Source organism: Octopus sinensis, linkage group LG18, assembly GCF_006345805.1.
Source record: "Octopus sinensis linkage group LG18, ASM634580v1, whole genome shotgun sequence".
Lineage (NCBI taxonomy): Eukaryota > Metazoa > Mollusca > Cephalopoda > Octopoda > Octopodidae > Octopus > Octopus sinensis.
Genome location: NC_043014.1, coordinates 6,941,610 through 6,954,340, shown reverse-complemented (window position 1 = coordinate 6,954,340; position 12,731 = coordinate 6,941,610). Strand labels below are relative to the sequence as shown.

Here is a 12,731-nt window from a genome sequence, read left to right as displayed (position 1 = left end):
TTTTATGATATAATCCTTTCTACTAAAGGCACAAGGCCTGGAATTTGGTGAGAGGGGACTGCTTGATTACATTGACCCCAGTGTTTCACTGGTACTTAATTTATCAACCCTGAAAGGATGAAAGGTAAAGTCGACCTTGGCAGAATACAGCTGAGCATTTCATCAAGCGTGCTAACAATTCTTTCAGCTCACCACCAAAAGGTTTTAAGATTTAATGCTAAAAAAATTTTGTATGGAACTGAAGGATTACCTGTTCAGTGCTTTTCATAGGGTACATATTCATTATTTCTTACAAGCTGACTGATAGTGACTTCGAAGTTTTAGACTGTCTGAAGGCAAAGCATTTTGAAATTCTGAAGTCGCAGTCAACATTTTGCTGAGACCCCCTTCGGTCATGACTGACCATGGGATTGCACCTAGAAAGTTATCCTCTCAGGCACAAGTCTGGGCAAGGTTGGTTATGGAAGACCAGCAGTCACCCATACATACCGGCCTCCCCTCTTCATGCCACCAGTGTTATCCAAGGGAAAAGCAAAGGGGCTGATACAGCTCGGCACCTGTGACGTTGCAACTCATTTCTACAGCTGAGTGAACTGGAGCAACGTGAAATAAAGTGCCTTGCTCAAGAACACAACATGCAACCTGGTCCGGGATTCGAACTCACACCCTCGTGATTGTAAGCTCGACAATCTAACCACTGAGCCACGTGCAGTCAACGTTGTAAAAACAATATCTATGTGTGTCCATGAGTACACACACAATGGTTGTAAATCAATCTTTTGTGAAAATATATCTGGCCACAGGGAAATAGTTGAGGGTTGGTGACAGGGAAGGCATCTGGCCATGAGGAAATAGTTGAGGGTTGGTGTCAGGGAAGGCATCTGGCCTGTAGGTGTGAATATACTTAGATTTGCCATTTACTTATGCATAGTCGTATTTGTTACATTTTTCTCCAATCTTTATATCTTCTGCCTTTAAAACTGGTTTTGGTACGACAAAACATTGCACTTACATTGTTACATGTACAATAAGCTTTTTACAGTTTTAGGGCCGGAGCTGCAGAATTTTTAGTGTGCTGGGAAAAATACTTGGCAGTATTTTGTCCATCTTTATATTCTGAGCTCAAATTCCACCGAGGCTGACCTTTTCCTTTCATTCTTAAGTACCAGTGAAACACTGGGGTTGATGCAATGATCTAGCCCCCTTCCCCCAAATTTCAGGCCTTGTGTCTACAGTAGAAAGTATTTTTATTATGATGAAGAGCAGTGATGGAGTGAGTGAAATATTAACAATGAATGTGGTTAATTACTATTTTAAAATCTCACAACGAGAGATATTCAGCAACAGTACTTTGGAGTAAAGATTGTTTGCCAACATAACATGGCAGTCCTGGTTTAGGATGAATGTTGCTGTAATTTAGCCCCAGGAGACATGATCTGTGTCCTTATATTTTCGAACAAGGGAATCTAGTACCCCCACTCAGCTCCTGAGTCTAAATTACAGCAACATTCTTCCTAAACTAGAACTACCATGTTATGTTGGCAAACAATCTTTACTACAAAGTATTGTTGCTGAATATCTCTCACTGTGAGATTTACAAATAGTAATTTTCTAATTTATAGATCAGTGATTAGTTGTTACTTTGAAAACTATATATTTCGAACAGAAATTGGCAGTGCCACATCTAGCCGAACAATTATTCTGTGCTGAGGAAGGGAAATAACCTGGAAATTGCGATGCACAGATATTGTTTTGAGCTGGGTGGGGTTGCTAGATTCTCTTGTTCGAAAATATAAGGACACATGAAGCCACGATAGTTTTGCTAAGATATGGTTTGTGTTATGCTGTGATGGGAAAGGCAGATGGGATGGTTTGCCTTATAAATCATCATCAGATTGTGTGGTATAGCCAGCTGGAGACGATGTCTCCTGGAGCTAAATTACAGCAGCATTCATCCTAAACCAGGATTGTCATGTTATGTTAGTATAAGGCAGCGAGCTGGCAGAAACGTTGGCACGCCGGGTGAAATGCTTAGCGGTATTTCGTCTGCCGCTACGTTCTGAGTTCAAATTCCGCCGAGGTCGATTTTGCCTTTCATCCTTTCGGGGTCGATAAATTAAGTACCAGTTACCCACTGGGGTCGATATAATCGAACTAATCCGTTTTTCTGTCCTTGTTTGTCCCCTCTATGTGTAGCCCCTTGTGGGCAGTAAAGGAATAGTTGGCAAACAGTCTTTATTCCAAAGAATGTGGTCCCTGAATTTTCTTTGATACTTTTGAGGGTGTTCTGTTCTCACCTTGTTTTTACATTTATTTTTCAGGTCTTATTTAAATCCCAGCTTCAAAGTGCCGGAGTGGAGCATCAACTGAGGAGGGAGATTGAAATTCAGTCTCATTTAAGGTGAGTTCCTTGCATTGTCATCGCAACACCATTTTGCATGCTTTCGTTAACCATATTCCTGTTGACACACATTGGCTGTCATAAATTTAATGTCGTCTTTTTTTGTCTCCACTCTGTGATTGGTTGCATAGTTCAATATTGAACAGACTTTCCACAAGGCTGAGCCTAGTTCCACTGTCTGTTTTGGTATGGTTTTTACTGCTGGGTGCCCACCCTAGTGCCAAATACATCACAGTGCACTAGATGTTTTTGTTTTTTCCTGTTGATATTAGCACTGAATTTCTTTATTGCCCACAAGGGGCCAACACAACATGATTTGGGGTCGTGTCAAAACGATGGTAATTACATAAAAATGAACATGAAATGTAATGTAAAAATTTACAAAAATCGAGAAAAGCGGATGATACACACTTTTACATTACAAACATTAAACGACGCATGGAGTGGGGAAACCAGGATTGCCGACCCCACAAGCCCATTTTTTCCCACTGAAACTTGGCAGCTAACTTACAGCGAGCTCATGTGGCCACTTTCTGTTGATATTAGCACTGGTGAGGTCACCAATTACTGGCTGAGTAAGGCCCCGTGGTCAAGTTGGGTATAAGTATTGAGGGATAAGAAGCTAAGCTAAAAGAGCGAGGGGTTGTGTCTTGCAGAAGAGTTAAATTCCTGGACTTCCTCATCTGAAAAAAAGAGAGATGTGCGGACAAGGTAGGTAAATACGAGATGGGATGGAATAGTAAAAGTGGATAGATATGTAAGTGTGGTATAATGAGAGTAATCATGACAAGTGATTGGAGATGAAGGATAAGTTTGATGCAGAGGAGTAGTGAAAGAAGAAAATTTATTAAGATAACTTTGTCGTTATTAGGCGCAGGAGTGGCTGTGTGGTAAGTAGCTTGCTAATCAACCACATGGCTCCGGGTTCAGTCCCACTGTATCAGAACCAAGGGCCTTCTCAGGCAGGTTGGTATCAAGAGGGGTTAAATCTCATCATTATTCTACACTTTCCATTCTGTGACATGGATTGCCAAAGCTTTAGTCAGTTATATGTACTTAATGTTCTTCTTGGGTGGGCAGGAGGACTGTCTTATTTGTACGTTTCAGTTTTAGCCGCAGTCTGATGACGGAAACAAAAGATTAACCCTTTAAGTGTTCAGATTATTCAATCAAACATAATGCTAATTGATTCCCATTGATTTGAATTAATCATGCATTATCTCATATCTTCAAGATCTTGATGGTGTAATTACTTAATGTAGAATAACATTGTAGGGTAGGTGTGAGAGCCTGGATCTGGTCAGTTTGAACATAAAACAGATTAACCATTATGGCCGGTTTAAATACTAAAGGGTTAAAGTTATATGCTAGATTTAACTTTTGAGAGTGCCTTTTAGCAAGGTCCTCTCTGTTGCAGACATTCCAACTAGGTTTCTAGTTTGTGGATGCCTGTCTTCCACTCTTTCTACTAATCTATGGCCCTGTAAATGGGACAACAATGCTACCATTCTTCTGTGATTTAAGACTAGAAACAAGGAACAAAAGAATTGACTTGGCGCTTCACTTTTAAAGTGTAAGGGGGGGATAACCATCTTGAAAGGGATAATCTTTGTGGGGACTTAATATTGTGATAAAATATATAACAGACGTAGGAGTGGCTGTGTGGTAAGTAGCATGCTTACGAACCACATGGTTCCAGGTTCAGTCCCACTGCATGGCACCTTGGGCAAGTGTCTTCTACTATAGTCTTGAGCCGACCAAAGCCTTGTGGGTGGATTTGGTAGACGGAAACTGAAAGAAGCCTGTTGTGTGTGTGTGTTTGTCCCTCCCAACATTGCTTGACAACCGATGGTGTGTTTAGGTCCCCCGTAACTTAGCAGTTCGACAAAGGAGACCAATAGAATAAGTACTAGGCTTACAAAGTATAGGTCCTGGGGTCGATTTGCTAGACTAAAGGCGTTGCTCCAGCTTGGCCACAGTCAAATGACTGAAACAAGTAAAAGAGTAATTGTACTCCTTTTGGTTTAGGGCTTTTCGTAGGTAGGGAGTCTCAGGATTGAAAGGATGGGATGGTGTGGGAGGACTGGACAGACAACTGGCATTAAAAGCACCCATGCTGTTCATTTTCTCAGAGAGGATGATGGAATGGAGCGTTACATGGTGGGAAGGAGAACGAGAGGGAGGCAGAGAATGAACGTGCAGAGGAAGAGAGAGCTGGGTGGTGTTGCGAGAGACAGACATAAACTAACGGGCAGAAGCGTTAGCACGCTGGGCGAAATGCGTAGCTGTAATTCCTCTGCCGTTACATTCTGAGTTCAGATTCCGCCAAGGTCGACTTTGCCTTTCATCCTTTCGGGATTGATAAATTAAGTACCAGTTACGCACTGGGGTCGATATAATACACTTAATCTGTTTGTCTGTCTTGTTTGTCCCCTCTGTGTTTAACCCCTTCTGGGTAGTAAAGAAATAGGTATTTCGTCTGCCGTTACGTTCTGAGTTCAAATTCCACCGAGGTCGACTTTACCTTTCATCCTTTCGGAGTCGATAAATCAAGTACCAGTTACACACTGGGGTTGATATAATCGACTTGATCCGTTTGTCTGTCCTTCTTTGTCCCCTCTGTATTTAGCCCCTTGTGGGCAGTAAAGAAATAAGAAATAAACTGACATTGTTAGGAGGTTCAGAAGTTCGCTGTCCAATGTCTGGACGATCAGAGAAAGTGTTCGGCATGGGGTTAATGGTTGTCTCCTTGTCAGTTCTAATCAAGCTGAGGATCAAAGGTCTTCTGCTTTTCAATGTTTCTGTTTGTCCTTAGCCAAGTCCTTTCAGCGCTTCCTCTTGCCATCTTGCTCTTCCATATATCTTAAGTCGCCGATAATTAATTTCTGACTAACGCTGCCGGAATTATAGGACTTTTGATAGCTGGGTTTTTTTTTTTTTTCCACCGTTAGATTTTACAATGCTGTTAAAAGATTAGGGTAGGGCAACTCCTAACCCTAACCCTGGTTGTTGGAGGTTTGAGCCCTTATTCACTTTTCACTCCAAGACCTTCAGCTTGTGTTGGGAGCCAGATGCAAATTTGGGGATGATAGAAAATTTTGTTTTAGACTTTTAAAACTGTCTGATGCCCATGTTGAAGAATTGCATGGCTGTGATAAAATAACAAATGCCATAACTATTGTGCACCTTTCAGTTTAGGGTTTTTCGTAGGTAGGTGGGGGACTATTAGGACTGAAAGGGAGGGATACACTTAGGTACCCTCTTCAATAGTGAGGGTGGCTAGGTGCAGGTTGTGGGGCTAAATTTGCTCTTTAGGTGCAGTCTCACAGCATGGTACCATGGGCAAGTGTCTTCTATAACCCCAGGCCGACCAGATCCTGGTGAGGTTGATTTGGTAGAGGAAACTGCCATTGTTTTTGTTCTGTGGCCTCCTTGAAGGGTTACCATTTGTGATTGAATCCCATCAAGCCTGGGTATCGTCCCGTTATTGTTTGAGATGTGCCAGGCAGTCCACACACTTATGGTTTGCGTAACACCACATTTGGGTGCATTGCTGCTCTGAGGTCCCTTAACGCACCCAGTTACTGTGATGACTAGTAGGCACTGTAGGAGATTTGAAGGTAGGGAGGCAGAAGGGGACTTGCGCTCTGAACCCCACTTCTCTTTACAAAGCAGGCCAGCTGTAGCTAAAGATGGAGTATAGCTAATCGAAGCAGCATGCACTACTGCACAGATGTTTCAGACTTGCCCTCTATGCAACCAAACGAGTACTTGCATGGAGGGCATCTCGGACTACGTCTTGTCTGTTACCCTATTTTTGTTGAAATATTCATTTTGTTTCAATTAATATTAAAAATCAGAAGAATTTAACAACCGTCAGCTGGTGTTTGGATCATAAATGAACATTAGGTTTTTGGACCTTCGACGGTCATTCGGAATGCTCACAGCAGCCATATTCCTACCGCTCTGTGTCACGCTGGTGACACCCATATTGGAGTATGGGATTCAAGCCTCTTCTCCTTATCTCCTCAAAGACATACATCATCTCGAAAGAGTCCAGAAGCTGGCTACCCGCATGGTTCTTGGTCTCAAGCATTTGTCTTATGAAGAAGGGCTCAAGACGCTTGACCTTTATTCTCTAGAAAAACGCCGCTGCCGTGGTGATCCCATTCTTGCTCACAACATCATAAGTGGAAAGTGTAACCTCTCGAAAGAGCTGTTCTTCACTCCTGCTCCAGAGCTTCGGCTGCGGGGTCACTCCGAAAAGCTCTATCTGCGACGATTTCATCTCAATCGAAGGAGAGGAGCTTTCTCCGTCCGGGTTGCGGATCCGTGGAATAAGCTGCCGAAACGAGATAGTGAAGATGCCGACGACCGCTCGGTTCGAAGTCTCCCTTGACCACAAATGGCATGAACACCACCCTGTACATAACTCCATGTCCCCCTACATGGCCTTGCTTTTTGCTTTTTGAGCCAAAAAATTAACTTAACAACTTTTTAAAAATCTAAAAAGTTTTATGTTCTGTGATATAGATTTTTAAACAAAAAGTTTGTGTCAGACACGAGGGTGGTCTCGGGTGGGTTTGCAACTGTCAAATTCCTGCCCCAGGTAGGGCAGGAATTGGATTGTTTAGCTTACTGTTTCTACCAGGGCGAATGACTGCATGAAGGGTTATTTTTTGGCTTCTTAATAGATGTTGAAGGTGGGTGAGATTAAACGTTCCGTCACGGCTGGATGGTCTCGGATGCTGGTTTGCTATACGAGTTGAGGCATGTACTTCCTGAGTCTTCACGTAATTCACACGGAAAGAAGACGTCCAAAAGAGTATGGCTCTGTGGTTTGGACACATGGTTCTGAGTTGAGTCCCGCTGCATGGCACCTTGGGCAAGTGGGTCTTCCACTATACCCTTGTGATTGGATTTGGTAGGTGGGAAGTTCCTGGTGTCAGTTTTCCGTTATTTTTCTACTCGAAACACATTTTCCAACTCTACCTCATCTCACTTTGCGTTATCAGGCAAGGAATAGGCCTTTGGAAGACTGTCTATTGTATAGGGTTTTATTTCTTGTCGCTTCCTAACAAACTCCCGTTGGACCTTAAAGGAAATATTGGAAACAGACGGGCTCCCTTTTTATCGTTTCTTAAATTTTATTTGAAAAAAAAAAAGTTTTGAAGAGTTGTCTCCCTTACGCCATTTTAGTTAAGCTGAGGACTTTGGTTGGATCCGTCTTTCTGTTGAATTGTTTTGTCATTGAACTAAAGGGTTTCTTTTTTCTTGTACGGGTCAAATCCACTAATGAATATTGGATGCTATTTGCTTTAGAATGGATCAGAATGGCCCGTTGAAGACCAGTGAGGCCGCAATTCAATGTTCCTGAAATTGAAATCCTCAACTGTGAATCAATCTTGGAATATCACCCAATTATCCGAATCGTCATCGTTTAACGTCTGTTTTCCATGCTGGCATAGGTTGGACGGTTCGACTGGGTTCTGGAAAGCCAGGTGGCTGCACCAGAGTGTAGAGGGTACTTTCTACGTGCCAGCGGCACAGGGGCCAGAGGGGGCTGGTATCGACCACAATCGGATGGTGTTTTTTACGTGCCAACAGCACGGAAGCCAGTCAAGGCGGTGCTGGCATCGGCCACGTTCGGGTGGTGCTTTTTACATGCCACCGGCACGGGAACCACAGCTGCAATTACCATTTGATTTCATTTTGATGTTGTTGTACTAAACTCAATAAGCCTTCTCAAGCATGGCATGTCGCCCTCCGGTCCAAGGGTACTTTTTGAGTTGGCTGGTTATGCGACACTGTAGGTTACACAGGACGAATTTCTTCAGTGGTTGGCACAGCGTCGACGTGCGGAAATAGTAATTCGCCATGTTACCTTACTTTACAGTATTTAACTGTAAGTTCACTTATTTATGGCCCTTTACTAGATATCTCCCCCTTAATTTTTACCTTTTTAATATCACGATACTAAACAATTATCTCTGCACAGTTTCCATCTATCAAATTCAATGTCAAGTCATTGGTTGGTCTGGGGCCAAAGTAGATGACCCTTTCCCATGCCTGCACCTACAACACCCTCCGTTGCTAACACAATCTTGGTTTAAATTCTGAATATAAAACGAAGGACCTCAACATATGCCAGTGCTGTACAGATACGTTTTGTATTATAAGCATGCTGTCCTGGTGTGTACGAGGTTATGGTTCGATATCACATGATGGATCAGGTTGCCAGATGTTACACATCGCTGGTCATAGTGCGCTTCTTCGTCTTCGAATAACGCCGTCCAGCTGGCTAGGTGAGAAGGCCAAGTCTGGGAATCGTTCGTGAATGCAACAGTCTACCACTAGGCCCACGCACCATCACAATAATTTAATATAATAATTAGAAATTAATAAGGCTGTAGGCTGGCAGAGTCGCTAGCACGCCGTTCGAAATCCAGAACAGCGTTTCGTCCTTCTTCACGTTCTGGGTTCAAATTCCGTCGAAGTGGACTTTGTCTTTCATCCTCTCGTAGACGATGGAGTAAGTAGCGAATTGCTGGGACCGATGGTCAGCAGATGGCAGTGCTGTGCAGATGCACACGTCTTGTGTTGCCCTGTGCATATCGCCACAGACTCCCGGTGACTGAAGGGATCGGTCGCGGCTACGTGTACGTGGGCGATACCGCGAGCTTCGATTCGTTCTTACTAGATCGGGCACGGTAGCGCGGCGGAGCTCTGGGCGACTGGCACTGGCCCGATGGTCAGCAGATGTCAGTGCTGTACAGATGCACACGTCTTGTGTTGCCCTGTGCATATCGCCACAGACTCCCGGCGACTGAAGGGATCGGTCGCGGCTACGTCCACGTGTACGTGGGCGGTACCGCGAGCTTCGATTCGTTCTTACTAGATCGGGCACGGTAGCGCGGCGGAGCTCTGGGCGACTGGCGCTGGCCCGATGGTCAGCAGATGTCAGTGCTGAACAGATGCACACGTCTTGTGTTGCCCTGTGCATATCGCCACAGACTCCCGGCGACTGAAGGGATCGGTCGCGGCTACGTCCACGTGTACGTGGGCGATACCGCGAGCTTCGATTCGTTCTTACTAGATCAGGCACGGTAGCGCGGCGGAGCTCTGGGCGACTGGCGCTGGCCCGATGGTCAGCAGATGTCAGTGCTGTACAGATGCACACGTCTTGTGTTGCCCTGTGCATATCGCCACAGACTCCCGGCGACTGAAGGGATCGGTCGCGGCTACGTCCACGTGTACGTGGGCGATACCGCGAGCTTCGATTCGTTCTTACTAGATCAGGCACGGTAGCGCGGCGGAGCTCTGGGCGACTGGCGCTGGCCCGATGATCAGCACATGTCAGTGCTGTTCGATATCACATGACGGATCAGTCTGCCCCGTAATTGCAAGCTTTGTGACACAGTTTGAAATCAACAATTTAGAAATCCACAATAACGATTTTTGGACATGGTAGGCACATGGTCACATTCTTCAGAACGGAATGGTAATTTAAATTGACCTCGGGTCCTGTCTTAGACGAAATCTTGTCTTCGTATTTTATCAACGTTAAACTAGGTGGGGTTTTTTTCTCTCCCAAGGAAGGTAACTCTGGATAGCAATTCACTCTTACAAGCAACTATTGTCTCCCCTGTTCCAAAGAAGGCGAAAGAGAAATATCTGGCGATGTACACGAGGAATTCTATATTTCCTTAATTAGCACGCAAAGCCAGAAGTTATAAATATGTGTGTGTGTGTGTGTGTGTGTGTATATATATATTGATTTGTACATTTCCCTGTCACTGTCACATAGCGGTTCAGCAAAAGAGACTGATATATGTCCTGGGGTCGATTTCACAGAATACATACATACTTTTATTCTTTTGCTTGTTTCGGTCACTCGGCTGCAACCCCAGGACTTTACCTTCTTCTAATGCCTGGTACTTATTCTATGGGTCTCTTTTACTGAAACATTAATTCACAGGGATGAAAACAAACTAACACCAGTTGTCAAGCGGTGTTAGGGCACACACAGGTTGAAGTCTACAATCTGCTGACCATTCAAGTTGAATCTTTTCCTCTTTGACGAGGCTTTTCGCAATTCTTTTTCAACGGCATTCATTGTGGGGGAGGGGGTATATTTTCACGACTATTTTTATAATGTCCACGAATATCCATTTCAAATCAAGTTAGATTAGAAACTTCAAAAAATACTTGTATGAATTAAATACAAAAAATTTTCAGTCTAAGACAAAAGCAAACTTTCAGATTATATATTTTTGAAAAATAGACGTGAATATTCTCAAAATCTTTGAATCTCAGTTGCAAAAGCAATTTTTTAAATTCTATCTGTCACTGTTAGCTGTTGCAATATTTTGATATATCCAGTCGAAATATCGCAACAGTTAGAAGTGAAAAATATAGAATTAAGATATAGATTCTACAATTCAAACTGTAAAGTCAAAATACCAAAGATGCAAAAGATGAAGAATTTCCTACCTTTCTCTTTTTACCTTGTAAAATATCTCAATCACAAACAAGTTCCAATGAATGGAGATGTTTGGTGATAGTGAGCAAACAATATCTCTATCCCTTTATATATATATATACATATATATATCATCATCATCGTCGTTTAGCGTCCGTTTTCCATGCTAGCATGGGTTGGACGGTTCTACTGGGGTCTGTGAAGCCAGAAGGCTTCATCAGGCCCAGTCAAATCTGGCAGTGTTTCTACGGCTGGATGCCCTTCCTAACGCCAACCACTCTGTGAGTGTAGTGGGTGCTTTTTACGTGCCACCCGCATAGGTGCCAGACATACCTGGCAAACGGCCACGAACGGATGGTGCTTTTTATGTGCCACCGGCACAAGGGCCAGGCGCGGCTGGCAACGGACACGAAACGGGGCGGTGCTGGCAACGGTCGCGAAACGGAAGGTTCTCTTACATGCCACCGGCAACACATCTGCAATTTCCATTGATCGATTTCCATTGATCGATTTCCATTCTGATCCTCACTTGCCTCAACGGGTCTTCACAAGTAGAGTTTCGACATGCCACTGGCACTGGTAACACATCTGCAATTTCCATTGATCAATTTCCATTCTGATCCTCACTTGCCTCAACGGGTCTTCACAAGTAGAGTTTCGACATGCCACCGGCACTGGTAACACATCTGCAATTTCCATTGATCGATTTCGATTCTGATCCTCACTTGCCTCAACAGGTCTTCACAAGTAGAGTTTTGTGTCCCAAGAAGGGAAGGTATGCATACGTAGGCTGGCTCCATCCCAAGTAGAAGGCCATGGGTTATGGACTCACTTGTCCTGCCGGGTCTTCTCGCGCACAGCACACTTCCAGAGGACTCGGTCTCTAGTCATTTCCTCAGTGAGACCTAAAGTTCGAAGGTCGTGCTTCACCACCTCGTCCCAGGTTTTCCTGGGTCTGCCTCTTCCACAGGTTCCCTCAACCGCTAGGGTGTGGCACTTTTTCACACAACTATCTTCATCCATTCTCGCCACATGACCATACCAGCGCAATCGTCTCTCTTGCACACCACAACTGATGCTTCTTAGGTCCAGCTTTTCTCTCGAGGTACTTACACTCTGTCGATTATGAACACTGACATTACACATCCATCGGAGCATACTGGCTTCATTTCTTGCGAGCTTATGCATATCCTCAGCAGTCACGGCCCATGTTTCACTGCCATGTAGCATGGCTGTTCGTACACACGCATCATACAGTCTGCCTTTCACTCTGTGCGAGAGGCCTTTTGTCACCAGCAGAGGTAAGAGCTCTCTGAACTTTGCCCAAGCTATTCTTACTCTAGCAGTTACACTTTCAGCACACCCGCCCCCGCTGCTGACTTGGTCACCTAGGTAACGGAAACTATCAACTATTTCTAGTTTTTCTCCCTGGAAAGTGACGGAAGTTGGTCTCAGAGCATTTTCAGTGTTTATTGTTCCTGAGCATCTGCCACATACAAAAACCATCTTCCTAGTTAGCCTTCCTTTGACATTGCTGCACCTCTTATGTGTCCATAGCTTACACTTGGTGCATCTTATAGAGTTCTACCTACACTTTTTCTACAGATCGAGCAGGGCCATCTACCTGAAGGCGTTTGTGATTTGTCTACCTTCCTACTGATTACGACTTTGGTTTTAGCTAGATTGACTCTGAGGCCCTTCGATTCTAATCCTTGTTTCCACACCTGAAACTTCTCCTCCAGTTCTGATAGCGACTCAGCAATTAGAGCAAGGTCATCAGCATAGAGGAGCTCCCAAGGGCATCCTGTCTTGAATTCCTCCGTTATTGCCTGGAGGACTATGATAAAT

General features: G+C 44.2%; 1 protein-coding gene across 2 annotated transcripts in view; it reads left to right on the top strand.

Moving 5' to 3' along the window:
* The window catches only part of LOC115221466 (aurora kinase C), a 71,266-nt gene that overhangs the window by 11,217 nt on the left and 47,318 nt on the right, over positions 1–12,731 (top strand). For both annotated transcript variants that reach the window (XM_029791651.2, XM_036510689.1), the window contains one exon: positions 2,322–2,401. In XM_029791651.2, the coding sequence (XP_029647511.1) occupies positions 2,322–2,401 (80 nt within the window). The remainder of the gene's footprint in view (positions 1–2,321; positions 2,402–12,731) is intronic.